The 27,652-nt window shown below is 42.9% G+C and overlaps 1 protein-coding gene and 1 pseudogene across 3 annotated transcripts in view; both read left to right on the top strand.

Moving 5' to 3' along the window:
- LOC124182550 (nuclear receptor subfamily 4 group A member 2) overlaps positions 1-11,268 on the top strand; it is a 42,597-nt gene extending 31,329 nt beyond the window's left edge. For 2 of the 3 annotated variants that reach the window (XM_046569981.1, XM_046569979.1), the window contains exons 3-8: positions 1,661-1,869; positions 1,954-2,337; positions 2,666-2,969; positions 3,033-3,341; positions 4,138-4,372; positions 4,779-11,268. In XM_046569981.1, the coding sequence (XP_046425937.1) occupies positions 1,661-1,869; positions 1,954-2,337; positions 2,666-2,969; positions 3,033-3,341; positions 4,138-4,372; positions 4,779-5,035 (1,698 nt within the window). In that variant the 3' untranslated portion in view covers positions 5,036-11,268. The remainder of the gene's footprint in view (positions 1-1,660; positions 1,870-1,953; positions 2,338-2,665; positions 2,970-3,032; positions 3,342-4,137; positions 4,373-4,778) is intronic. The other variant, XM_046569980.1, reaches the window with a different exon arrangement.
- A 3,908-nt stretch (positions 11,269-15,176) lies between these two features.
- LOC124182848 lies at positions 15,177-26,305 on the top strand (annotated as a pseudogene).
- The last annotated feature ends 1,347 nt before the right edge of the window (positions 26,306-27,652 follow it).

Raw genomic sequence — 27,652 nt, 5'->3', positions numbered from 1 at the left:
AATCGGTGTTTCCAATGTGCTGACGTCGAATTTTTTCACACCTTTACTCGACCATCCCTGGTATTGGACGTCGTACAACGTTGCTCGGTGCTACTTTATGGGGAAAACACCTTTTTCGCTAAATAACACCTCTGAACAACCTCGGATTATGAAATTCAATTCACAAACCTGCGCTGTAATTAGGTTACATATGTTGGGTTACATATGTGCGGTGTCTTAGGCATTCGAACTCCTGAAAATCTGTTTCATTTCACTGCTTCCAATATTCTTATTTCTGGAACCAAATTTTCACACAATTTTTACTGACTTATTCGTGATTCTCGGGGGATTTCAGGAATTTAGTAAACAAACAATTCACACACATTCCTCGGCCTTTTTCTGAAACAATTGTGAAGAGAAATATTCTTGCACCCATTATCGATACATTTTTCAAAATGTTTTCCTTACACTTCTGTACAAATTTTGTTTATTCTCTCGTCATTGGAATACCAATTACAGCTGATTGTTATGTTAGTAACGTTAAAAACCAAAATATTTTGTGCAAAGTTAGCAGTTTTTTTTCTGATAGAACTATCGAAAATATGAGTAACCTAAGTTTTATGCAGTGGCTAGAATTTTACTATTACTGAAAAAGGGGTTTTATTATTTCACAAGCCCGATAGTCAGATTATACTTACTATGAAAGTTTTCGTTGCTACAAGAGAATCAGTGTAAACCCATGTTGAATTCAAGTAAAAACCTTTACTGTTGATATCTTTGGATTTGAAAAAGTCTTATCCACTACCAACTGCACACATCTAAGAATTCGAAATTTAGCACTTAGCTACTTTTTAAAGAAGATTGTCGATTAAACCAGATTTTCGAATTTATTCTGTTTAACCGACGTATCCTTGACACCGAAAGGTGTTCGTCGCAACCGTGATCATCATCATCCGTTTCGATACCGATCATCGATTCAGTCTGCCATCGTATCCAAGCGTCAAGGAGAAACGTGGGACGTTGAACATCGGCAATGCTCGATTTCACCAATTTGATATAGGCGATAATATTCGGACGGTCAGATTGAGAAATATCACGCGCACCGATTGCATGACGTTAATTTACTGTCCGAAATAAATTTATTCCCTAGAGTTGGGATGTCGATACTGAGCATATTCGAACTCATTAAAATGGGATACAAAATCAGTCGCTGCACAGAGGCGTCAACTTGAAATTAAGAAAGTAGTATTCTTTAAGAGCTATTAATCTTCAGAGAGAAAATTTCGGTCTCGCGATCACACTTAATTGTTAATGATAATCGTGATAATAGTTTATACACGAATTTAAATTATTTTGAACACCAGTTAAAAAAATCAGGCGTGCAGCTTTGAAACCTTCCTTGCGTAACGCACCGCTCAGTGATCGTAGACGTTTTATTTATTATCAACATTTATTACTAATTTTTGTCCACTTTTACTGGACGATTATAACATCTCCTTTTCGTGAATTAATGTGCCTCACATAACTCAACCTGACTCAACTTTCGAGGTTCGTCGAAAGTATCACTCGATCTATACCGTAGCTGTATATATAATTTTCCCTCCAATGTTGAACTGCTGAAGTACCGAGATCAAGTGGTCATGATGGTGAACGAGAGAAAGAAAGTATTCAAATATTACAGAGCCCCTTCGGATGTAGCAGTTTCGCGGATCTCCTAACGGCGCCATACGCGGACCCAATAGAGGGCGGTAATTTGTCAGAAGATCTTGACCCGTTCCCGGAACTAAGTTTGGGCAGCCAGACGCACCAGGGAACGGTCTCGACGGAGTCACACAGCGCGAATTCGCACCCCCAGCTGATACCGGGCGACGTGCAGGCGGACTCGCTGAGGTCAGTATGAGTGGAAGATAGCAACGGGCGAAATGGGCGCGGAATCGAAACCCGTGAAGAGCCCAATTCCTTTATCGGTTTCAGTCCAACCCCGCTTCCCAGCTTCCAGGAGACCTACACCGTCCAGCGATACACGAGGCAGGAGCTCCAGGGCCTGGGGATCAAGATGGACGAGGATTGCTACAGCAGTCAGGTCTACCCCACCGGCCCATACCCCGAGTACCAGGCCGCCGTCACCTACAGCCACCATCACCACCATCAGGCCTACTACCAACCAGAACCGCCTCCAACTCCGACCCCCGTTCCCCAGGAGTCTCAGTACTCACCCATGCCCATGGTGTACAGTTCGCCTGCCACAACCCCCGTGCCTCCGCCTTCGACCGTTCCTATCGACCTTCACACTGCGGCCACTGTCACACCCAGGCAAGGACGAGCGGCACTTCCTCTACAGCGGTCAGAGTCCACTAGGTACGTAAAACGTCGGTATTTATTGGTACTAGCAATGATTCCTGGATCCGACAGAGACTTGCTAGAGCTTTTAGACTTGGTGTCGACACCAAATCCCGACAACGTTACTGTCAGGCAACTTTTTCGAAAAGTGTAACCAACGTTCGAGTATTGCCAAGATTTATCCAGGCGTCCACGATTTTGGAATCCATGGTTTTGTTTGTTCCGGACCTAGTCAGCATTCTTCATAAGTAAAATATCAAGGTTGTGATGAGGAAAGCTTTTTTCCCTGAACGATGTGTGTTCTTGATAAAAACGACGATTAATCAATGGTTCTGTATCCAAGCAGCAGTAACGAGTCACCAAAGCCACGAGGGGGTTCGGGATCCGTGGGATCAGCCTCACCGGGTACAGGTGAACGGGCCCCACCGAGTCCAAGTCAGCTGTGCGCAGTCTGTGGCGACACGGCAGCCTGTCAACACTACGGGGTGCGAACATGCGAGGGGTGCAAGGGTTTCTTCAAGCGGACGGTGCAGAAGGGTTCGAAGTACGTGTGCCTGGCTGAGAAGGCCTGTCCGGTGGATAAGCGCCGGCGGAATCGGTGCCAGTTTTGCAGATTCCAAAAGTGCCTGATGGTTGGGATGGTTAAGGAGGTAAGCGATCCGCCGCCATTTTTCGCTCGACAGGTTTCGCTCACCGCAATCTCCGATCCGCAGGTCGTCAGGACAGACGACCTCAAGGGCCGGCGCGGTCGGCTTCCCTCGAAACCTAAGTCGCCCCAGGAATCGCCCCCTAGTCCGCCCGTCTCCATGATCACAGCCCTGGTCAGGGCACACCTCGACACAACCCCGGATCTTTCCAACCTAGACTACTCCCAGTACCGCGAGCCGGGACCGGCTGAACTTCCGGTTACAGAAGCTGAGAAAATTCAACAGTTCTATGGACTACTTACCACCTCTGTTGACGTCATACGTAATTTTGCTGACAAAATACCAGGATTCACGGAACTCGCCAGGGAAGATCAGGTGAGATCATACACCACGTGTTGTTTCAACCCTCAAGGTCAATTTTCGTATGGGAGTAGAAACAAAAGTGTGTAATTATTCTTGAACCGACACTATGACCTTAAGAGAGCTTAAAGAGATCAGCAGTGCTTATATCAAGTAACTAGTGTTACCTTTCTGCGATCAGCCAAGTGATGGTCTCAAGAGGGTGTCCAATCCTATGGTGCATGGGTATGAATGACATGTTTTTGATGATTATCCTGTGGTCAGTCATCTTTCAACTACTATCAGTTGAGTTAATTATGGTCAGCAGGTGATCATTGTTCTATCACTGTCGGGTGTAAGATGAGTAATGGTCACCAGGTGATCGGAAGTCTTCGAACCTTGCAGAACAGGGGTCGAATCTGAAGTAGTTTTCACAGGCAGATATTTCTTACAATTTATCAGGGTCACTGATGACAAATTTGACCACGAAACAGTGAAATCCTAGTAAACTAAAGTTCCAAACAGGTTAGAAATCTCAATTGTTGATGAAGCGTTGGCGCAGAGAAGCCATTAGCTCGTAGTAAATTGGTAAAGCAGCCCGAAGCGCTGTAAGGAGGATCAATAGCCCCCCTGAATTCTATAAAAGGTCGCGTTCAAGCAACGGAGACAGGGTGGTGATATCCGATGCTCGAAATAAGGAAGTAAAAAATGGAAAAACGTATGAGTAAGAGTGCGAGCTGCACGCAGAGGCTTCCGACTGGGGTATCGAAGGCGTTTCACCCTCATGGAGGCACACGCGATGTAGGACTGTAATTACGGTTTCCTTGTGCAGGAGTTGCTGTTCCAGTCAGCAAGCCTGGAGCTTTTCGTTCTGCGGCTTGCCTACAGGACGAAATCGGACGCGACCCAGCTGACCTTTTGCAATGGCGTTGTTTTGGCCAGAGCCCAGTGCCAGAGGAGCTTCGGCGACTGGCTCCACGGTATTCTCGACTTCTGCCAAGGTCTCCACAGTCTCGACGTCGATATCAGCGCATTTTCTTGCCTCTGCGCTCTGACGCTCGTCACCGGTGAGTTTAAGAACGAGAAGTCTCGATACTCCTCGAGCAACAAAACAACCGCGCGGACAGCCTGGATGGCAGATTGATTGACTGACTGACTGACTGACTAGCCTTATCCATACTTTATTCGAGACCACATCGCGTGCCGACTCGCCCAACTTGAGTGGCACTCGATGATCCCATATGCTCATGTGTCTGGCAGTGTACACCTGAAAATCATGTGGCACAGATCGTAATAACCGCTGAATCGAAACACGGAACACGTCGTCTGCATGCTTGCAGGTTTCTCCGAGTGCCATAACCGAACCCGAACTCGTACAACATACATTGACCGCAAATTTTCTCATTCGCCGAAATTGTAGTGACACAGGAGAGAAGAGGAAGAAATTAATTTGGGTTACCGTTTTCTTTGCAGAGAGACACGGTCTGAAAGAGCCGCACAAGGTGGAACAGTTGCAGATGAAAATAATAGCCTCGCTAAGGGATCACGTTACGTATAACGCAGAGGCCCAGCGTAAGGCCCATTACTTTTCGCGTCTTTTAGGAAAATTGCCGGAGCTTAGAAGCCTCTCGGTGCAGGGCTTGCAGAGGATTTTTTACCTAAAACTTGAGGATCTTGTTCCTGCCCCGCCACTCATAGAGACAATGTTCGTCGCGAGTTTACCCTTTTAATTATTTAATAATAATTACGTATTACGTAAGATAACAAGTTATGCATACATGTAATGTGTGTTGTATTATATGTATATTGCATACATACACTGCACAATATTTATGTCGATATATCTATGTGCATGTATGTATATATATATATTTTTTTTGTGTGCATATGTATATCTTTATCTGTTTCACGTGTATCGCAGTTCATGTTGTACGTTAAAATCGAAATGATGATATTTGTTCAATCTATTTTTGGTCTTCCTCTTCAAGAATCGTGTATGTACGGTATAACACATATCTTTTTTGCATCTTTACTATCATACTTGAGTTATTTAATACAGAAGATATACGGCGTGATTTGTTTTTTATTTCACTGCACTTGTACATAGAAAAAACGACTGTAAATAACTCAAGTTTTATGTAAAGCATCAACTGATGAGAAATATTTGTCCAGATTTCTTGTTCTTCGAAATATCCGTAACGTGCAGTAACATAAAACCAGAAAAGCAGGATATTAAAAATTATAAAACGAAACATTTTTTTCACAGGTCTGCTCATATTTAATCGTTGCATCTTTCTTTTTTTATTTTCACTCGATGAATTGAGCCATTGTTCATTTGCACGCTTGCAAAATGATTGTTGTTTTATCTTGGTGTTTTTTTTTTTTGGTCTATCAGTTCGATGAACTGAAAACAAAGGCCCAGGTGGTAGAAAAAAATGCAGTATCGTGTACGTTCAATGCAATGTAAAAAAATTCTTTCTATTTCCTTTTGTCCGTAACGCGGATCATGCGTCTAATTGCAATATTGACGGAATCAAAAACGTTGCGTGAGTAAATATAATATTGGTATTCATTGAACCGTGTAATCAAGCGGCGTGTCTCAATTACGGAAGCACTGTTAACGCTGTTGCGATTACGTGTAAGACATCCGTGTTTTTTTTTATTTCTATCAATTCTCTTCGGTGTGTATGTAATGTACATCGATGCGCGTAATGTAAAAGTAAATGCCGATGAATCGGTAAGATTAAAGGGAAGTAATACATGGAACAAACTAATAAAAAGAAAAAAACTTTTCTTTTATGCGATTTTCTAAAATTCTTATACTACGCGATCGCGCATCGTCATAAACTTACCGGCTACATGTTTCTATGTGCTAAATATTACGTCATTTAGAAAGTACATATATATATATATATATATATATATATATGTATGTATATATATAACCAATTTATTATCTGGTTACATCTATAATTTTTCGCCGCGGGCGTGGAATCCGCTCATCGTCATGTAAGATTGTTCACTACGCGCAAGGAGCTGATAAAAAAAGAAAAAGAAAAAAATAAGAAGAGAAACCGAAAACGAAATTTTATAATTCAATCTTAAACATCATTTATTTACTTTGGTTCCTTATTTTTCTGATCATGCAGTCACAGCTTGTCTGAAAAGAAGTCTTGGGCGAAAATTCCTTTTTGCAATACCAATCCACGATATACATTTCAGCGATAATAAAATCACGACCGCAATAACGATTATAATAATTAAAATATAATAACAACAATATGTATAACGTAACCATGTATACGCGATGTAGTAATAAAACGATAACAAATGACCAGACGGTAGTAATAATAACAACAATAATAACGAAGAAATTTGAAAAATGAAACTATTTTCAAAATAATTAAACACAATATCACTGTAGTAATACTCTACACATGTTAACGATCATGGAATATTGATAATATATTGTCACGATTCATTACGATCACTTGCCTGTTGCTGTTGACAGATCGGCATATTAATATCATCATCATTAGTTTATCAATTAATTAATATTCATGTGATCACAAACTTACAAAGACATATCAATTTTCACGATTTATATTATGCATTGATATCTAAGTAGAAGAATGTGTTATTGAAGAGAAAAAAAAAATTAATATATAATAATGCAAATATTGATTATACATACTATATAATATATTTGTATAGCATGTATAATCAATAATTGTATAATAATGCACGTTGATGTGTAAGATTTTGTACCTATTATATATATATATATATAAAGTAATATATTTTGAAGAAGTGTATATATATATATATTATATATATATATATACGTAAGTAAAAAGTAAAGGAAGACATAATAGTGAGAGGTAGCCGTATATATATATATATATACACATATAATAAATCACACGATGTGTACAATTATATAACGATTAAACGCGTGTATACCTATACCTATATCTACCTACCCAGGCAACTGGCGTTTCGGCGTTACAGACGTATTAAAAAACTTTACGAGTAGTCTTGAAGACGACGGTGGTGAATTCGAAAACGTGAAGACACTAAAAAAAAAAAAAAAAAATCGTTACTAGAAGAATAAAAAATTCCGCATGGAGTAATTTTGAAAGTGTACGAAAGACGATTCATGAAATTTTATCCGCTCGCGTAATCAAGACGTCCGATAAATAGATGTCTTTATAACGCCCTCGCATTGTTTGGGTATAATTTATATCTACTTATCCTAAACGCATACAGCTACGTGTGTGTACATTGTACGTATTATAAAATATCGAATGCACAATATATTCGTATAACATGATACGCATTATTTACCGAAATATATGTATATTAAAATATTATAACCTGTATACCACGTACGTGTGGTAATTAAGCAGCTTCGTTAGTCATAATAATATTTGGAAGTTGGAGAGTGACGGGGGACTCTCCAACTCCCAGATATTACTAATGATTCACCATTTCTATTAAATTTCAGACAGCATAAGCAGCTTCGTTTTACCTACATCCTAATACAATATAGTAATACATGTACACCGTACATTTATAATTATGCGCAATGACTTTCGTTACTACTTGGATATTAAATGTATGTTTAAACAGAAATACGTATATCTGTGTATATGTTTATAGGTATATGTACCAACTCTTATTTACGCGTAGGAATCAAATTTACAATTTTCCTCTGTTTCTCTCTATTCTCTGTTTTCTCGCTATTATACATGTACCTACATTATATATAATATTGTATATCTACGTATAGGATATAAAATAAATTTATATGCGTAGCTGTGTTACCTTGAATATCAAATACCTATATTATATATATAATATATATAATACATACATACATATATGTATATATATATATCGTATAACGTTATGTGATTTTTTCAAGTTATAAGTAATAAATGATTGTACACTTATAATATATGTAAAATACGTATAGCGGCCTTGTTTTAATACCATATAAACACAAGGATACACTGTGTATAAGATGTATCTGAGGTTTTTCAAGTGAACAAAATAAGTAGTCATGATAGCTTATGATGTGTATAAAAATTCCCAACTTCCGGAAACTTTGGCGAATGATAATATATAAAGAGAAGTAATCGAATGAAGGAGACAAAAAAATTTAAGACAAGCCCGACTAGCGATAATTATAGTTATCTGTTAATTTACTATGTGTTAAAATGTATACACCGTGTATATGTGTGTATATATTAGGGTGGTCTTTGAGAAGTTTATTTTTCAATTTCAACCGGGTCGCCCCACAAATCGGCACCACATAATTAAGAAATAATTTCTTAATTTTTTCAGATTCTTATCTCAACTTTAACTCGTGCCCCCAAGAGGGTGGATTTCCCCATTCAACCATTTCAGGGGCACATGAAATCGACCGAACGGACTTAGATGAAGTTTGGTATACGGGGATATTTTGGGTCGCTGATTACGAATCTGAACTTAAAATTTGACAATTCAAAGCGGCAGATCCAATATGGTGGACCAAACCCCAAAAGTCACTTGATATTACCATATTAGGTCCACCATTTTGAATTTCGTAATATCAAGTTCAGATTTGTAATCAGTGACCGAAGAAACCCCCCCCCCCATACCCAGTTCAAACTAAATCCGTTTAGTAGATTTGATGTGCCCCTGAAAGGGTTGAATGGAATCCACCCTTTTTGAGACACGGCTTAAAGTTGAGATAAAAATCTGTAAAAGATAGTCAATTATTTTTTAATTATCTGGAGCCGATTTCGGGGGCGAGCCGGTCGAAATTCAAAAATGACCTTTTCAAGGACTACCCTAGACTATATATATATATATATATTTGGGTATACGTACATTTGTTTATATGTATACATATTTGTGTACGCATAAACGGATGTATTATGCAATTATACCTGTGCTATACGTATATTATATATATGTAATAATAGATAGTATGTAATATAATAATACCTAATATCTACTATATCAACGTTTTTACGATCGAATATCCATGTAATATCTACTATATATGTATATAATTGTACGAAAAATCTCCTATCCTATTCATTTACCGGGTGTCCTATATTAAAAAACGCGTCAAGATATTTTGCAAGGTACGCGACGTAGAAGAAATATCAAATGGTTTTGTGTTTGAACAAAATATTTCTTTTCTACCCTCTCATAATCGAAGGTTTTCATCAAAACAGTCGAATATTTTCAAATTTCAACATTTCAACTCTTCTTGAACCAGTAAATATTACGTTACGATTTTCTAGCGTAAAGCTTGATTTTTCGAATACTTATTTTTGGCAGTTCCCTCGAAATTTTTCAATTTTGATCCGAACAATTTATTTACGTCTTCTTTAGTACCGAACTATTTCAATGGCTAATTCGAAATGGGGCACCTTGTATGTACAAATTTATGTACATAATATATCTAATAGCTATTAAAGTGCCTGTATAATATAAATGTTTGGATCCGTGCGTGAGGCTGCAGAGAATATATTTGAATTTGAAAAAAAAAAAGAAATACGAAATTCAATAAAGTTTCATTACCGTATAAAACATAATTGGTAATCAGTATGTAATTGAAAGAATATTGCAGTCAATGTTCCGTATACCTATATCTGTGTAATATATTGCATTGAACTGTGAAATATGGAGAGATGTAACAATGTAGACTTTAAACTTATAGGTATTTATCTTAGGTAAACATAACTATCCTTTTCACAAAAAATGTCTTAACCGTAATTGTATCTATAATATCATTAAATTCGTAAAGTTTCTGTACGACTTCAGCCGCGCGCATGCGCACATAATTGTATATGTACAACGGATATTACGTGTAATTTGTACAGCTACCCCAGACAACCAACGCAAAGACGTCCAAAAAATTCGTGGTTTGTAGTCTTGTTTGTAAAGATATCCGATAGTGAGTCGTCTTATTTCTAAACGTCTGACCTTTAGGAGTTGTTCTCAGTCATTTTTTCGATGAGCGTCTCTTAGGCGTAATTTAGGCGTCGATATGCTTAAGACGTCTGAAGTGCGTCCAAAATTAGACACTTTTCAGGCGTCGAATTACAGCCATAACCAGAAAAGCGAGATACAACGTCTAAATGACGTTGATTAGGCAGCAAACGTCCGTGTAACTATTTACTGAATACGTCCTATATCATTAGAAACGCGACAGAAATGATAATTTTTTGAAATTATGTGCAATGTAAGAAGGTGTGAAACAAAACAGAAACTGCGGAGCTGAAAGTTTAACAGGGTGCTCTTAAGTACGCAGAAACCACCCGTCCTATTATGAAAGCGTATCATATAGAATTATTACTAACTATTGTACAATACATGAACATGTTACGATGACAGTCTAGTTGTTTGTATGCCTATGTATGCTGTGTCATAGATTTGCGAAGAAAAAGAAACATTTTTGTATCTCTGTGACGTAATAGTGTATTTTAATTTTTTGCTACTCGCTTTACTTCTTGTCTCTTTATGATTCTTCTTGTTTTCATTAATTATTAATTTATCATTCGACAAAATATCCATGACATACATATGTATGATACATCGGTATAACATATTATGATGATCAAGATTACGAGCGTATAATTCGCTTAATGTGAAATAAAGAAGAAAGTCAGTTGATTACCATCCTCCTTATATTATGCCGTATATTATGTACGAGCTGCAGCGTACAAATACCCACACCATATGATCGACGTTAACCATAGAAATAACAATAATAATTGAAAAAAACTACCATAGTATACTTATAAATATGTATTATATAACAAGAAGGAATAAAATTTGAAAGTATATTATACAAGTAATACATATGTGTACGTATGTGCACATGCTAAATAACGTTATGCTATTTTATAAAAAAAAAAAATAATGATAACAACTCGTAAAACAGGAAAAGAAAATGCTTAAAGAAAAGAGATGAAAAACGAAAAATACATGAACAGAGTTATGAAATGTGATATATAGAGAATAAGAAATGTGACATCGACAGTGCAATGCATGTATGATGACGTATGTATAACACATATGTGTAATATAATGTATTCTGAAAGGAATAAAAAAATTAATAATATACGTATGTTTCGTCGGGAAAAAAATTAAACGAAATACAAGTCTTCGTTCAACATATGCGGCAAATCATGTTCTTTCTTCACTTTGCTTGTTACCTCGGTAAAAGCGTAATCGGGAATTTGGTCGTACACAGAGTTCACGTATTTAGTGGCGTCACCTTATAGAAAATTTGTAAAGCGCGGTACTGACGGCTGGTAACGTAGTGACTCAGCATTCAAACCTTGATACGGTGTTCAGTGCGCTGCAGAAATTGTAGCGAATATCGGCTGTCCGCAAATGAACTCGTGGAGTACTTGACCTTTCATTGAACAGAAAGCGCCACCGATTCGTTGTTGTAGGCCAACTCGCAAGCTGTCAAGCAATTGCGCGATTACTGTTTGCGTTTGAAAGGCCAAAAATGTAAAAACTTGTAATTTGTAGTAATCCAGGAAAATAAAACGTTGTGTTGACGTAGCGGTGAAACGGCGAAAAGACAGTAACAGCGTCTTTCGTCAATCACATTAATTGACCTTAAAAATAATTTGCACTTTATCCTGGACCCGTCATGCTTGGCGATGGTAGCGAGAATGCAAATTCTCAGTCTTGTACTGCACCAAATACTCATCTTAGGGTATGAATAATTTCCACATACAGTTGAAAGTACAAGGAAACGGTTTTTCAAAACTGTTATTTGTTTCAGGAATGTGGAACTGGTTTACCTCCCTCTGCGAAATCGATTCATGGGGTGAAAAAAAGACGTAGACGTGTAATTATTACTAGAGATGACTTGTCAGCAGCTAAACAGAGGGTATCGAGGGAAGAATTCAGGAGGTATTTCGTCGGTACGGTTGTCAAGCCGGATTTGCCGAGAATTGACGTAGACTTGAAGGGGGACAGGGAAGTGAACAGATATTACTACTACATACGAAACGGTGTTGACGCTATACATGTCGCTCCTCTGGAGAGTAAAATACTAGACAACATATCGTTACTAGTGCCAAAGACACTTTGGGGATACGAGGTGCGGGATAAGTTGGTCAAGGAAATCAAGGACGATTTTCTTTTAGCTGTAAAGAGATCGATCGTCGAATTTGTCCTCAAGGATTTTCATGATCGAGAAGGATCCCAGGATGAAAAGGTTTGTTTCAAAACTATTTTTTGTTTACCGTTATTCCATTGGTAATTTGTATTTAAGGAACAAATCGAGATGCCGGAAAATTATATTGAGCAGTACCACAAACACCAATTGGTCATCGAAAGAGACTTGTACCTGATACATACTTGCGTTCGCCAAATGCTCGAGGTCTGGATTCACTGTTACGTGTAAGTATCCTTCAGCCACTGCAACAACTTACCAAAATCTATCGATTTACCGACTTTCCCACTGGCAGGGACTTCCATTTGATCGACATCAGTGTGATCGAGGGACAGCAGAAGAGCTGGGACTTGATCGCCTTCCAAACGCTGCTGACGCAGCAGATAGAGAGGTCCAGAGATTACCTAAAGTACAGTTGGTTTAGCGATATACAGAATATATTTCTGATGGTACGTGGATTTCAGTATTGATGAATTAAGTCAAAGTTTCGTCATGATGTATTCAAATTTGAATTTTACTTCCATATCACCCTGAAGAATGACAGAAAGCACATCGTGCCAAGTCCGCTCCAGAGGAAGAAATTTAAAAGGTTCTACGACTGCGTTTATAAATTCATGGAATCCCAACTGCTGGCTATCTGTAGACAGACAATGTCCCAGTACATGAATTACATTTTTGGAATTGGTGTAGGTGCCAGAAATCCGCATGTATCATCATCTAGAAAATGTCTTAATCAAGTTTGTCATGCGTGCATTGCAGTACCGGAATCCCGGTTTTGTTTTGCGAGTGACAATCAAGAACAGGGAATGTGTATTTGATCCACCTTGCAAGTATTTCGTCGAGGTTCTTTCGAGCTTGCTGGACGCAATGTTGCAAGCGGTATCAGGCTTTCCGCGACTGGAAACACAACTGTACTTGGACTGGAGCGGACCACCCGCCTTCTTGAAGGTTCAGGATTAAGTTTTCTCACGCGGTAAATTACAAAATTGAAAGATGTGTAAAAAGTGCACATTACCTTTGCAGCCGAAAGTATCACCCGTGCAAGTTGCCGTCTACAAGAAGCAAATTTCAGCCCTGATCGAGAAGCAGCGAGTAGAGCCTCAGACGAGATTGGCGGACTTTGAAAAGTGCGGCACTTGCTCCACCTGGACGAAGTTTTTCAGTATGTAATGAGCCTCTGGGTTCTCAGGTACGAGCACCTCTTCAACGACAAGGAATCAGAGCAGGTCAACGCCTTTCTTAACGATGAAACGAAAACCTTCACTGACTACGCTGAGCTGATAGCAAAGTATCACAAGCTGGCGTTCAACATCACGGCTGCCAATGAGCCGACGATATTCATGGGGCTTTTTGAAATCTCGAGAAAGGAATGCCTTAACATCATAAACGGGAACGTGAATGCATTCAAGAACGCACTGATAAACCGGATGGTCAGAGACTACCAGGCTATTTGTACATCGTGAGTAGTAGCAAGGTGGTAAACTGAACTCTTGCCAATTTCATTTTGGGCTCTAGGGTGAACCAGGCGCAGCAGGCGATCGCGGATCGGGGCCTGAGTCAGCCGGCCAACACATCCGCTCTGATGGAATTGAAAGAATTTATGCTCAGGGCTGAAGAAGTCACGATAGTTCAGGTGGAGGCCAAGCTGCATGAAATAATCGAGTACATATTGTTTCTATCGGATTACTGGATCCTCACCAATGATGAAATACAAAATAACAACAAGACGTTTCATTGGTACCACACGATGCCCATCATATTCGAGGATCACAAGGCGATGGTAGAGTTGAAGATCGTAGAGTTCCAGGAAACTTTGAAAGGTGAGTGGGCACTGCTGCTCTGGGTTTCAATTTGCGGTTAAAATGCGTTCGTTTTACAGCTCGGTATCAGAAATTCACTGACGAACTGGCGCAGTATGCCAAACAGGCTGAAGAGCTGCAGTACTGGAATGATATAGAGGACATTCACCGTTATCAGAAGAAAGCGCAGAATCTAGAGAACAAGCTGATTGCGGCAATGGAGAAGATAGACCGGTTTAACGAGGAGGAGGTGTCATTCGGTTGGGAAACAACGCAATACCCAGAACGAAAGAAGATAGTGGACCGTATGATGCCGTTCAAGAAACTCTTTGACAGCGGATGCGAGTTTCTCACGAAGTACGAGCGATGGATGAACGCCATGATTGGCTCTTACCAGCCCGAGGAAATAGACAGCGATGTAGGCATAGCGTACAGGACGATATACAAGCTGGAGAAGAGTTTTCTCGAACCGGGACCGAAGAAATTAGCAATGGCAGTTCACGAAAAGATCGACGAATTCAGGCAGCATATGCCGGTCATTATGACCCTCGGCAATCCAGGGATTAAGGCTCGCCACTGGGAGCAGATTTCTGAGATCGTTGGATTTCCAATAAAAGTTGACTCCGAACTTACACTGGGAAAGGTTCTCGAGTTGGGGCTTGACGATTACATAGTTCGGTTTGAGAGCATTTCCGAAGCTGCGTCAAAAGAAAATACACTTGAAAAAAACTTGGAGAAAATGCAGAAAGACTGGATAGACATGAGCTTCACGGTCAATCCGTACAAGGATTCTGGCACCTTTGTCATCGCTGGTGTCGACGAGATTCAGCTGATGCTTGACGACCACATTACGCGGACGATGACCATGAAGAACTCTGCGTACATAAAACCTTTTGAGTCGAAAATTCTGTGAGTTTGTGGGAGGGACGTTCACAAGTGAGCGAAACAACGTGTTTCCGATCCCGTTCAATGATTTCAGACGCTGGGAAGGCAAGCTACATCTCCTGCAGGACATACTTGACCAGTGGCTGAAAGTACAGGCAACGTGGATGTACTTGGAACCGATTTTCTCCTCTCCGGATATTCAGCAGCAGATGCCAGAGGAAGGGCGAAGGTTCAGCGCGGTGGACAAAACGTGGCGGGACATAATGAAGACCGTATACTCCGATTCGCGGGTTTTGTCTGTTCTAGAAATTGACAAGATGCTCGAGAGGCTTCGGAAGAGCTTTGGGCTTCTGGAACTGATCCAAAAAGGACTCAACGAGTACCTAGAAAAAAAGAGGCTCTACTTCCCCAGGTTCTTCTTCCTTTCAAACGATGAGCTCCTCGAAATACTGTCAGAAACGAAAGATCCGACTCGGTGAGGTTTCACAATTAACTGTAAATAAAGTAGTTAGCAAATATTTACTTTAACGTTATCATTCGTCTTTCCAGCGTTCAACCTCATTTGAAAAAGTGCTTCGAGGGAATAGCGAAGCTCGCGTTCAACTCAGACCTCGAAGTCAGTAAGATGAAGTCGGCCGAAGGAGAGGAAGTCGACTTGATCGACATTATTTCGACCGCGGCTGCAAGGGGTCAGGTAGAAAAGTGGCTTTTGGAACTGGAAGGAGACATGCGTAGAAGCGTTAGGCAGATGGTGATTTTGGCGATCGATGCATACCCGATAAAAGAACGCTCAACGTGGGTCCTCGAGTGGCCTGGACAGACGGTTCTCTGCGTGGGTTCGATGTACTGGACAGTTCAAATTGAGGAAGCAATGCCACTCGGGGTGCCAGGACTGAAGAATTACCTGGACCTTTGTAACGCTCAGTTGAACGAGATAATATTACTGGTCAGAGGAAAGCTATCCACGCAAAATCGAATCACTCTTGGTCAGTGTGCAAGGTACTGGTTATTCCCTCGTTCTTCGCGTGCTCATCGCGGATTTTCTTTTGTCCCAGGTGCCTTAGTCACTCTCGACGTCCATGCCAGAGATGTACTAGTGGGACTCTGGCAGGACCAGGTCATCGTCAACAATGACTTCAAGTGGCTTTGCCAGTTGAGATACTATTGGCAGGTGATTTCTGACGGACATTAGTCGGTAGTTGAAACACTGATTAGATCAGGGACTAATTCGCCCTTGATATCCAGGCCGGGACCGAACTGGAAGAGGAAAATCTTTGCGTCTACATGATCAACTCTTCTCTTTATTACGGTTACGAATACCTTGGCAATTCACCACGGCTCGTTATAACCCCGCTAACTGATCGATGCTACCGAACTCTCTTCGGGGCCCTGAGTCTTCACCTGGGTGGAGCTCCAGAAGGCCCAGCAGGCACAGGAAAAACTGAGACGACGAAGGACTTGGCGAAGGCAATTGCGAAGCAGTGCGTTGTCTTCAACTGCTCGGACGGTCTGGACTATATCGCTTTGGGCAAGTTTTTCAAGGGCCTGGCATCATGTGGAGCCTGGTCATGCTTTGACGAATTCAACCGAATCGATCTCGAAGTTCTCTCTGTGGTTGCGCAGCAGATACTAACTATTCAGAGGGGGATAAACTCTGGGGCGTCGAAGCTGCTCTTCGAAGGTACAGAAATATGGCTGGATCCCAGTTGCGCCGTTTTCATCACCATGAATCCTGGGTATGCCGGGAGGTCGGAGCTACCGGACAACTTGAAGGCGCTCTTCAGATCCGTCGCCATGATGGTGCCTGATTATGCCCTGATATCGGAGAACACACTCTACTCTTACGGCTTCTACAACGGGCGCCCGCTGGCAGTGAAAATAGTGACTGCGTACAAGCTGTGTTCGGAACAACTTAGCAGTCAGTGTCACTACGATTACGGGATGCGAGCAGTAAAATCCGTCTTGGTCGCAGCTGGGAACCTGAAGCTCAAGTACCCGGACGAATCTGAGGACATTTTGATGCTACGCAGTATAAAGGACGTCAACTTGCCAAAGTTTCTGAGTCACGACTTACCTCTCTTCCAAGGCATCGCCTCCGACCTTTTCCCTGGGGTTGAACTGCCTGAGCCCGATTACACCCACATAAACAGCTGCACGAAGGAAGCATGTCTCGCAGCGAATCTACAGTGTACAGATTTTTTTCTCGAAAAAGTACAGCAGATATTCGAGATGATGATAGTCAGACACGGTTTCATGATCGTCGGTCTTCCCTTTGGCGGTAAAACGTCGGCGTACAGGATGCTCGCCGAGTGTTTGACTCGCCTTGAGGAACAGAATCTGATGGAAGAGCACCGGGTCGAGATTACGGTGATCAATCCGAAGTCGATAACGATGGGCCAGTTGTACGGACAGTTCGATCCAGCGTCCCACGAATGGAGCGACGGAGTACTTGCCGTCAGCTACAGAGCCTTTGCCGTCTCGCAAAATGAAAACCGAAAGTGGTTAATTTTTGATGGACCCGTCGACGCGATCTGGATCGAAAACATGAACACAGTGTTGGATGACAATAAGAAACTCTGCCTCATGTCCGGTGAAATAATCCAGCTCGCTCCGACCACCAATTTAATATTTGAGCCCATGGACTTGGAGGTTAGTAAATATCTTTCAAGTGCTCTTGAGATAATTTAAGACTTGTTTTTGCTTCTAGGTCGCTTCTCCAGCCACCGTGTCTCGCTGTGGTATGATTTACATGGAGCCCGTGACTCTGGGTTGGACGCCGCTTCTGAAATCATGGATGAACACGCTGCCCAACACCCTGAGCGAACACATTAAGATCCAGTTGAAAGAAATGTTCATGAGATTTTGTTCAATATTGTTACATCTGATTCGGCGTTGCGGAGTAAAAGTAAGTCATATTCTTTGACAGAATTGATGTGAAAATGTTGTAATTGACTTTTTTTTTATACCCAGGAAATGATCCCGATGCCAGATTCAAACCTAGTTCGCTCAGTAATGCATCTGTGCGATTGTTTCATGGACGATTTTAAAAATCCTAGGTATATCGAGAGCATATCCGATCTGGACATGAGGGCGCAGATAGAGGCAGGCAATTTAATATATAAAATATTACGAAGAGTTCCTACGATAACTTTCCACATTATCTTTTGATCAGGGATCGTTCTTCTTTTCCTGCGTTTGGGCGCTAGGTGGAACGCTGATGGCGACGTACCGAGAGTGGTTCAACGATCTTTTCCGCGGTTTGATGGACAGGGAATTCCCCGAGGAGCTGATCGCACGATTTGGCATTCCGGAAGACATAACTGGTCCGAAGAAGCCTTATGTTTGTCCAATACCATCAGGCGGGCTAGTTTTCGACTACAACTACGTCAAGGAGGGTAAAGGTCATTGGAAACTCTGGTCTGACAACTTGTCTGACGTTCCACCGATCCCGCGGGACATGCCGGTCAACCAGATAATCGTGCCGACCGTCGAGACGATCCGATACATGGAGCTCTTCAGGAAGCTGGTTTCGCATCAGAAGCCGGTCCTCCTGGTCGGGCCGACGGGGACTGGCAAGTCGGTCTACATAATGGAATTCCTCCTGAAGATAAACGACGCCAAGGTGTATAAGCCCCTTTTCATAAACTTCTCAGCTCAGACGACGGCCAATCAAACCCAGGACATAATAATGAGCAAGCTGGACAAGCGGAGAAAAGGCGTATATGGCGCACCGCCTGGAAAATTCTGGGTCATCTTTGTTGACGACGTATCAATGCCCCTGAAAGAGGAATATGGCGCTCAACCGCCGATCGAACTTCTCCGACAGTGGCTCGACCACCAGCAGTGGTTCGACCGGCGGGAAATCGTTCCCATAAAGCTGGTAGACGTTCAGATAATGTGCGCGATGGGGCCACCGACAGGTGGAAAAGACGTCACGCCCAGGTTCAAGCGGCACTTTTTCACGTTGAGCATATCTGAGTTTCAAGATGATGTCATGGTGATGATATTCACCAACATCATGCTCTGGCACATTGATGCCCAGGGCTTTGGTCCAGAATTCATATCATGTGCGGATCAGGTGGTCCTTGGCACGTTGGATATATACAAAGAGAGTCTCATCAACCTGTTGCCCACCCCGGCAAAGTCACACTATCTGTTCAACTTACGTGATTTTTCCCGAGTCATCCAGGGCGTTCTTTTGTCGACTCCGGAATCCATGCCAAATCCGGTGAGTTAATTTACGATCTGTCAGTCGCGTGTCAGACAGTTATTTAATTTTTTTTTTTTATAAGCTCAAAATGAAACGGCAATGGGTACACGAAGTGCTCCGTGTCTACGGTGACCGGCTTGTAGATGAAGGAGACATTGGCTGGCTGGTTGGCCAGCTCCGAAAGACGATGGCCAAGCGAATGGATGAGGACATGGACAAGATGTTCCAAGACTTCACAGGGGATCCCGAAATTGAGGTGAAAATTACCTTCACGTTCCGGGATAGAAACGATAGTTAAATTGTTCGTATTTGTCTTCAGGTTGAGGATTACCATTTGCGAAATTTGGTGTACTGCGACTTTCATGATCCTCTGGCAGAGAAGAGGATGTACGTCGAAGTCGAGGCGCTTGATACACTTGCTGAAATTGTAGAGGAGTATCTAGCCGAATACAACTCGATGACGAAGAAGCCCATGAACCTGGTTCTCTTCAGGTATGTCGTTAGGAATAATGGTGAGTCGACTGGTCTGTCAATCCGAACTTTCACAGGTTCGCTGTCGAGCATCTGTCCAAGATCTGTCGCATAATAAAACAGCCCCGAAGCCATGCGCTTCTTGTGGGTGTTGGAGGCTCAGGTCGACAATCGTTGACACGTTTGGCTGCCCACATATCTGAGTACGATATATTTCAAGTCGAGATATCGAAGCAGTACGGAGTGTACGAGTGGCACGAAGACGTCAAGATAGTCCTCCGCAAGAGTGCCGCGACAGAATTGCACGCAGCGTTTCTTTTTACCGATAGTCAAATAAAGGAGGAGTCGTTCCTTGAGGACATCAGCAACCTACTGAATGCCGGCGAAGTTCCAAACTTATTCGCTGCGGACGAGAAGGCGGAGATTTGTGAGAAGATGCGTCAGATAGACAGGCAGCGAGACAAGACGCTCCAAACGGACGGCAGCCCGGTTGCTCTCTTCAATTTCTTCGTTCAAGTTGTCCGCGAACAGTTGCACATCATTGTCGCTATGTCACCCATCGGTGACGGCTTCCGAAACAGGATTCGCAAGTTCCCTGCTCTTGTGAATTGCTGCACAATCGACTGGCTCCAGCCATGGCCTGAAGATGCTCTTGTCGCTGTCGCGACCAAGTTTCTTGAGAAGATAAAACTGTCCTCTCAAGAGAGGCTTGCCTGCATCGAGATGTGCCAGGTCTTCCACACCTCGACTCAGCAGCTTTCTAAGGATTTCCTTTCTCAAGCTCGCAGGTGGAATTACGTCACACCCACATCTTACCTCGAACTAATTAACACTTTCAAAAATTTACTCGCGAAAAAGAGGCAGGAGGTCATTGACGGGAAGAAGAGGTACGAGGCGGGTCTCGGAAAATTGGACAACACTCACAAGCAGGTTGGCAAAATGCAAGAAACTTTAATGGCGCTTCAGCCGAAGCTTTTGGTCGCTGCAAAGGAAGTCGAAAAGATGCTTGAAAGCGTTCAGAAAGAGAGCGCTGAGGCATCCACAGTTGAGGCGATTGTCAAGAAAGATGAAGAGGCTGCGATGGTTAGAAAAAAGTTGAACTTCATCTCAAACTGATCGGAATTCATCATTCCTTAGTGCAACTAATGCTCGTTGTGAGTTTTAGGTTGTAGCTGGAGAGGCTGAAGCGATTCGCGCGGATTGCAACGCGGATTTAGAACTTGCGATGCCGATATTGAACGCAGCAAACGCAGCGTTGAATACACTGACTCCTCCAGATATTGTGATAGTTAAAACGATGAAAAATCCACCGGCAGGTGTCAAGCTCGTAATGGAGGCAGTATGCATATTGAAGGTAAGGAGATCACTTCATGAGGTACGGAAAAAACGGCATAATCGTTGGATTGTCTTCTTTTTCAGGGTCTGAAGCCCGAAAAGGTGACGACAGACGGTATCCACCAGGTGGACGACTACTGGAAACCGTCACTGCGAATCTTGGGGGATATCAAATTCCTGGACACATTGCAGCAGTTTGACAAGGACAACATACCCGAAAAAATAATGACAAAGATCCGAACCTCAATCCTAACAAACCCGAACTTTGATCCCGACAAGATAAAGAACGCCTCGACGGCCTGCGAGGGTCTGTGCAAGTGGGTGTACGCCCTGTCGGAATACGACAAAGTGGCAAAGGTCATTGCGCCGAAAAAGAAGGCTTTGGCGAAGGCGGAAGCTTTGTTTGCTGAGGCGATGGCGGAGCTCGACGTCAAACGAGCGCAGCTTAAGCAGGTCCAGGACAGAGTTGCCGCCTTGGAACGCCTGCTTGCTGAGCGGAAGAAGAGCTACCAGAACATGATGGACGTGGTAGACGACTGTGAAATGAAGCTGATCAGAGCCAAGGAACTGATTGGTGGACTGGGCGGCGAGTACACGCGGTGGTCAGACACGGCGACAGCGCTTGGCCAGCGGTACTTTCGGCTTACCGGTGATGTTCTTATCGCCGCGGGCATCGTCGCCTACCTAGGTGTTTTCACGATGCAATACCGTTCCAAGCAAGTCGAGTTCTGGGTCAAGTTTTGCACGGGCCTGAACGTCGTCTGTTCCCAGGACTACCAGCTCACTCAGGTTCTTGGAGACCCCGTGCAAATCAGGTCCTGGGCTATTTTTGGCCTGCCAAGCGATCTCTTTTCCGTCGATAACGCTATCATCGTCACCAACTCCATGCGCTGGCCCCTCATGATAGACCCTCAAGGTCAGGCCAACAAGTGGGTCAAGAATACGGAGAAGGCCTGCAACATCAATGTCATTCGACTCACCCAAAATGATTACATGCGTATCCTCGAAAGCGCTATTCAGTTTGGCCAGCCTGTACTGCTGGAAAATGTCGGCGAGGAACTCGACGCTGCTCTCGAACCACTTCTTCTGAAGCAGACTTACAAGGCTGGCGGAACTCTTTGCATCAAACTTGGTGACTCGGTTGTCGAGTATAATGAAAAGTTCAGGTGAGATTTTTATGGGACTGAACTAATGGATTAGCTACTAATCGGTCTCGATTTTTTTCAGGCTTTACATCACGACTAAATTGAGAAATCCACATTATCTACCAGAGGTTGCCGTTAAGGTTACGCTCCTCAATTTCATGATAACGCCTATTGGCCTCGAGGATCAGTTACTAGGAATTGTTGTCGCAAAGGAACGGCCTGATTTGGAGGCTGAAAAGAATCAGCTGATCGTTCAGGGAGCCGCGAACAAAAAGTAATCGAACATAGATTAGGTGGTACGAAATACAAGGTGATAAAAATCTTTCGAAAGAGTGAATTACTCTTCGCAGAATGTTGAAGGACATCGAAGACAAGATTCTTCAAGTCCTGTCATCATCTGACGAAAATATTCTGGAGGACCAGACGGCGATCGGCGTTCTTAGCTCGTCGAAAATTCTTTCTGACGATATCCAAACCAAACAAGCAGCCACTGAAATCACTGAGAAGTCGATCGATGTTGCCAGACTTCAATACACCGGCATCGCTGTTTACTCCACCATCTTGTTCTTCACCATAGGTAATACGCCAATTAATTTGGCAGTAACCATTTGGATTTTTAAACTTTGCTTTTGTTTTTAGCGGTCCTGGCTAATATCGATCCAATGTATCAGTACTCGTTAGTATGGTTCGTCAACCTGTTCAAATCGACGATCGAAAACACGCCCCCAGTGGAAGACCTTGATCAGCGGTTGGCCGATCTGACTAAAAATTTTACATATTCGTTGTACGTGAACATATGCCGCTCGTTGTTCGAGAAGGACAAGCTGCTCTTCTCTCTTCTGCTAGTCATCAACCTTCTGAACAAGCAGGGTAAGATATCAAACGCTCATTGGATGTTCCTGCTAACAGGCGGCGTCGGCCTCGACAATCCTCATCCAAATCCTACAAACTGGCTGCCAACAAAGTCGTGGGACGAACTCTGTCGCTTGAATGACGTGCCTGGATTCAGCGTGAGTTATTTACCTTCGAAAACGGCTTTCGCTGATTACAGAATCACATGTTTAGGGCATCAGAGACTCATTCGCATCAAACCTCACAGCGTGGAAAAAGATATTCGATCACAAGGAGCCGCATACTGAGAACATGCCACCTCCGTTCGACAAGCTTACGTCGTTCGAAAGGATGTTGGTGGTCAGATGCGTCCGAGCTGACAAAATGGTGCCGGCCGTTTATCAATTCGTTGAATGTGAGAAAAATTGAAGATAACGATGACGAATGAGAGGACAAGTATCTTATCTTCATTCTTCGTTAATCAGCTGAAATGGGAAGGCAGTACGTGGAGCCTCCGCCGTTTGACCTCATATCTTCTTACGCCGATTCGCACTGCTGCGTTCCCCTGATATTTGTCCTGACTCCTGGTGCCGATCCGACAGCAGTTTTACTCAAGTTCGCTGACGACCAAGGATTCGGTGCCAACAGGCTCTTTTCTCTATCCCTTGGACAGGGGCAAGGACCGATTGCCGTTCGACTGATCGATGAGGGGATTAAAAACGGCACGTGGGTCGTACTCCAGAATTGTCACCTGGCCAAAAGTTGGATGAGCACCCTGGAAAAGGTCGATTTGTATTTAATTTTGAAATATTCGGGTGATGATACCTAAAATTTTTTCAACTTCTATTCAGGTTTGTGAAAACCTTCTTCCGGAAACTGTTCATCCCGATTTCCGACTCTGGCTAACGAGCTACCCGGCCGATCACTTTCCGGTTAGCGTTCTTCAAAACGGTGTCAAGATGACGAATGAACCACCGAAGGGCTTGAGAGCTAACATAATCCGATCTTACCTCCAAGTGAGTCGAGAATTTGCTGCAAGCTGTCGTCCATTGAACAATCACGATTTTCTTCAAGGATCCGATCTGCGACCCGGAATTTTTCGAGAAATCGAAGCAGAAGGTTATCTTCAAAAAGATGTTATTCGGACTCTGCTTCTTTCACGCGATCGTCCAGGAGCGTCGCAAGTTCGGACCGATCGGCTGGAATAATCCGTACGAGTTCAACGAAACCGATTTACGAATCAGCGTGCTCCAGCTGAAAATCTTCCTCGATCAATACGCCGATGTTCAATACGAGGCCCTGAAATATCTAACAGGTTTTCATTATTCGTCCGACTTCGCCAGAGTTATCGGACAGTGAATAATCAACATTGCTCTACAGGTGAGTGCAACTATGGCGGCCGGGTGACGGACGAGTGGGACCGGCGAACGCTGGTTACTATCTTGGCGAAATTCTACTGCCCGTCTCTCGTAGAGAATGAAAAGCACCTCTTCGATCCGAGCGGCATTTACTATGTTCCGGAGGTCAGTGACCACGCGGAGTTCCTCGAGTTCGTTAAGACTCTGCCACTGATAACGGAGCCGAGCGTTTTCGGCATGAACGAAAACGCGGACATCATAAAAGACCAGCAGGAAACGGACCTGATGCTATCCTCCGTGCTTCTCACCCAGGTGAATTCGCGAGCTCATGGAAGTGAAGACGAATTTGACTCCATCTTTGGTTTCTCTGCTGTTGCTTCGTAGGACACCGCGATGAGCGAAGGAGACGGTGGAAGATCTCCAGACGAAGTGGTCTTCGAGGTGGCGGCTGATATTCTATCCAAGCTTCCGGCTGACTTCGACCTCGTCGACGCTCTCGAGAAATATCCAACCTCTTACGAACAAAGTATGAATACAGTGCTGGTTCAGGAGATGGGGAGATTCAACAAGTTGCTACAGACCATAAGGAGCAGCCTTCAAAACGTCCAGAAAGCCATAAAAGGTTATCCAAATACGTGGTTTGTAACTCGTAATCAACGGAAATAAGAGTACCAAATTGAAACTCTGTTTTCCAAGGTCTGGTAATCATGAACGCTGAGCTTGAGGAGGTCATGATGTCAACAATAACTGGAAGGATACCTATGATGTGGAAATCCCGGTCTTACCCGTCCCTGAAGCCACTCGGTAGCTACATAAACGACTTTCTGCGGCGGCTCACGTTCTTGCAGGTGAATTTGAAGTTTGATCTTATTTCCGGAGTGCGAAGTGTTAACTTTCTCTTTCTCGAAATAAGGAATGGTACATGGATGGTCCCCCCACATCCTTCTGGATATCCGGCTTCTACTTTACTCAAGCCTTCCTAACTGGCGCCCGGCAAAATTTTGCCAGGAAATACTCGATTCCTATCGATCTATTGATCTACGACTTTATACCTCTGAAGGAAACCACGTTTCCCACACCTCCTGAGGACGGTGTCTACGTGTACGGTCTTTTCCTCGATGGGGCGAGATTCAACTTGTCGACAATGATGCTTGACGAGTCATTGCCCAAAGTTCTTTACGACGAAGTTCCAGTCGTGAGTTTATCGTTTACGTTTTTGTATCTGGAGATTGACCGACCAAATCCAAAATTCTTGCTAGATTAAAGAACGAATGATCAGATGGAATAAATTAACGAAAATTAAATACGCTCCTCTGCAGTTATGGCTTGTCCCGATAACCAAATCGAAGATTAAAGAAAGGTCGACTTACACGTGCCCTGTATATAAGACAAGCGAACGTCGTGGGATTCTCTCAACTACGGGTCACTCGACGAACTTTGTTATTGCTATGTGGCTGCCGACGAACCTTCCGCAAGAACATTGGATAATCCGAGGCGTGGCAATGCTTTGTCAGCTTTCGCAGTAATAATCGTCGCGATGATGTCTAAAAAAATTCATGGCGTTAACTCAGCGCAATACTACCACGTACATAATTTAGAGCGATAAATTGTTTTCTTTACACGATTCGCATCAGTTGAATGGAAAGCTGAAACGCATTGGCGGAACTAGTTTACGATTGCATCATCAATTTACAAAAATTGTATGTCTGATTTAAAATTTTTTTACATTACTTGAAGTGACGTTAATTTACTGGTCGTTTCAACTTGACTCAAAAAATTTAAACGAGGTCGAATTTTGCTTAAAACATAACTTTACATAAACGTGAAATGAGTTCAAACGACTTTATAGGGATTTTGAATTAATTCATACAACCGGTTTCAAGTAAATTCGAAAGGCTTCACGTGGCGTCAAGTGACTAAACACGATTGAAACCGACTTTGTGACTTTTAGTAGTATTAAGTGATCCCAAAGTACTTAAAATGGATGACCACGACTCAAAGCAACTTTACTTGGCTTGGAATTATGCGAAAGACCCATAACGACGGATCAAGAATGACTGTACATCTGCAGATTCGTGAACATTGAAAAAATTCGTGCTTATCGTCGTGGAGAAAAATCGGATACAATTCACAAAATGGGGTGACGATCAAGCAGCGTATTTATAAAACGGCGGAAAGTCTAAATCTAATCCAAAGAGATAAGGACGAAGGGCGTTTACCCCTGAGGTCTCGGTACTGATGCTGGTTAAAGCAGCTAGTGCAGAGTCCACACTCCACATTCTGCGCCCTTGTTCTACACATATCGAGATCTCGCTCTGAACACACTCACACACTACTCGGAGACGAAGATAGGCGGTAGCGTTATTTGGCGTTCGGTTGCTCGCGCTCACTTCTGCAGCGTGTCAGGGGTGGGTGGGTGGTGCCTAGGGTGCATCGGGCTCTAGGCTGGAGAAACCGGGCAGAGGGCTACTGGCGGCACCCTGTCTACCCAGAGCGCGAATGCCGGAGGCTTGTCGCCTAGCAACCTCGTATTGATCTCCTTTCGTATGTCTCTCAACGGATTTCCCCGCGCCCCTATTTACCCTGAGTCCCTGGGTCCCTTCGTCCTGCGTGGGCTACTGGGTCCTGGTGGGAGTGGGTCCAGGGCTTTGCCGTACTTCTGTATCCCGTTTTCCCAGGATCTGCTCGTCGTTGAAAGAATTCAAGGAGTTTCAGTTTCTATAGTTCAGACGATTTTAAAGAAACTTCAGGCTAAGCGCCTCGTACTAGTATGGTTTCAACCGGTTCAACTAATTGGTCAATAAATGCGAATTAACCATACTCAGGTGTGTTGATAAAAATTATCAATCATAATCACAAGTAGTTTATTGATGAGTTATGCAAAATCTGTGTAATTTTTTTTCCCCCAATTTAAAAAAAACCTTTCCGACTCACTCACAAACAAAATTATTCATAAGACTTGTGAAATTTTAACATCAGCCTAGTTTTATTATTGACATTAATGAATGAAAGTTGAATTAGAAATTTCGGCATCGCATTTACCAGTTGAACGGTGAAATCTCCTTGAAGATATGTTAATCGCTAGACTGCAAGGAAAATTGGTTTACTGCTGAA

Source organism: Neodiprion fabricii, chromosome 5, assembly GCF_021155785.1.
Source record: "Neodiprion fabricii isolate iyNeoFabr1 chromosome 5, iyNeoFabr1.1, whole genome shotgun sequence".
Classification (NCBI taxonomy): domain Eukaryota; kingdom Metazoa; phylum Arthropoda; class Insecta; order Hymenoptera; family Diprionidae; genus Neodiprion; species Neodiprion fabricii.
This window is presented reverse-complemented; position numbering and strand designations above follow the sequence as displayed.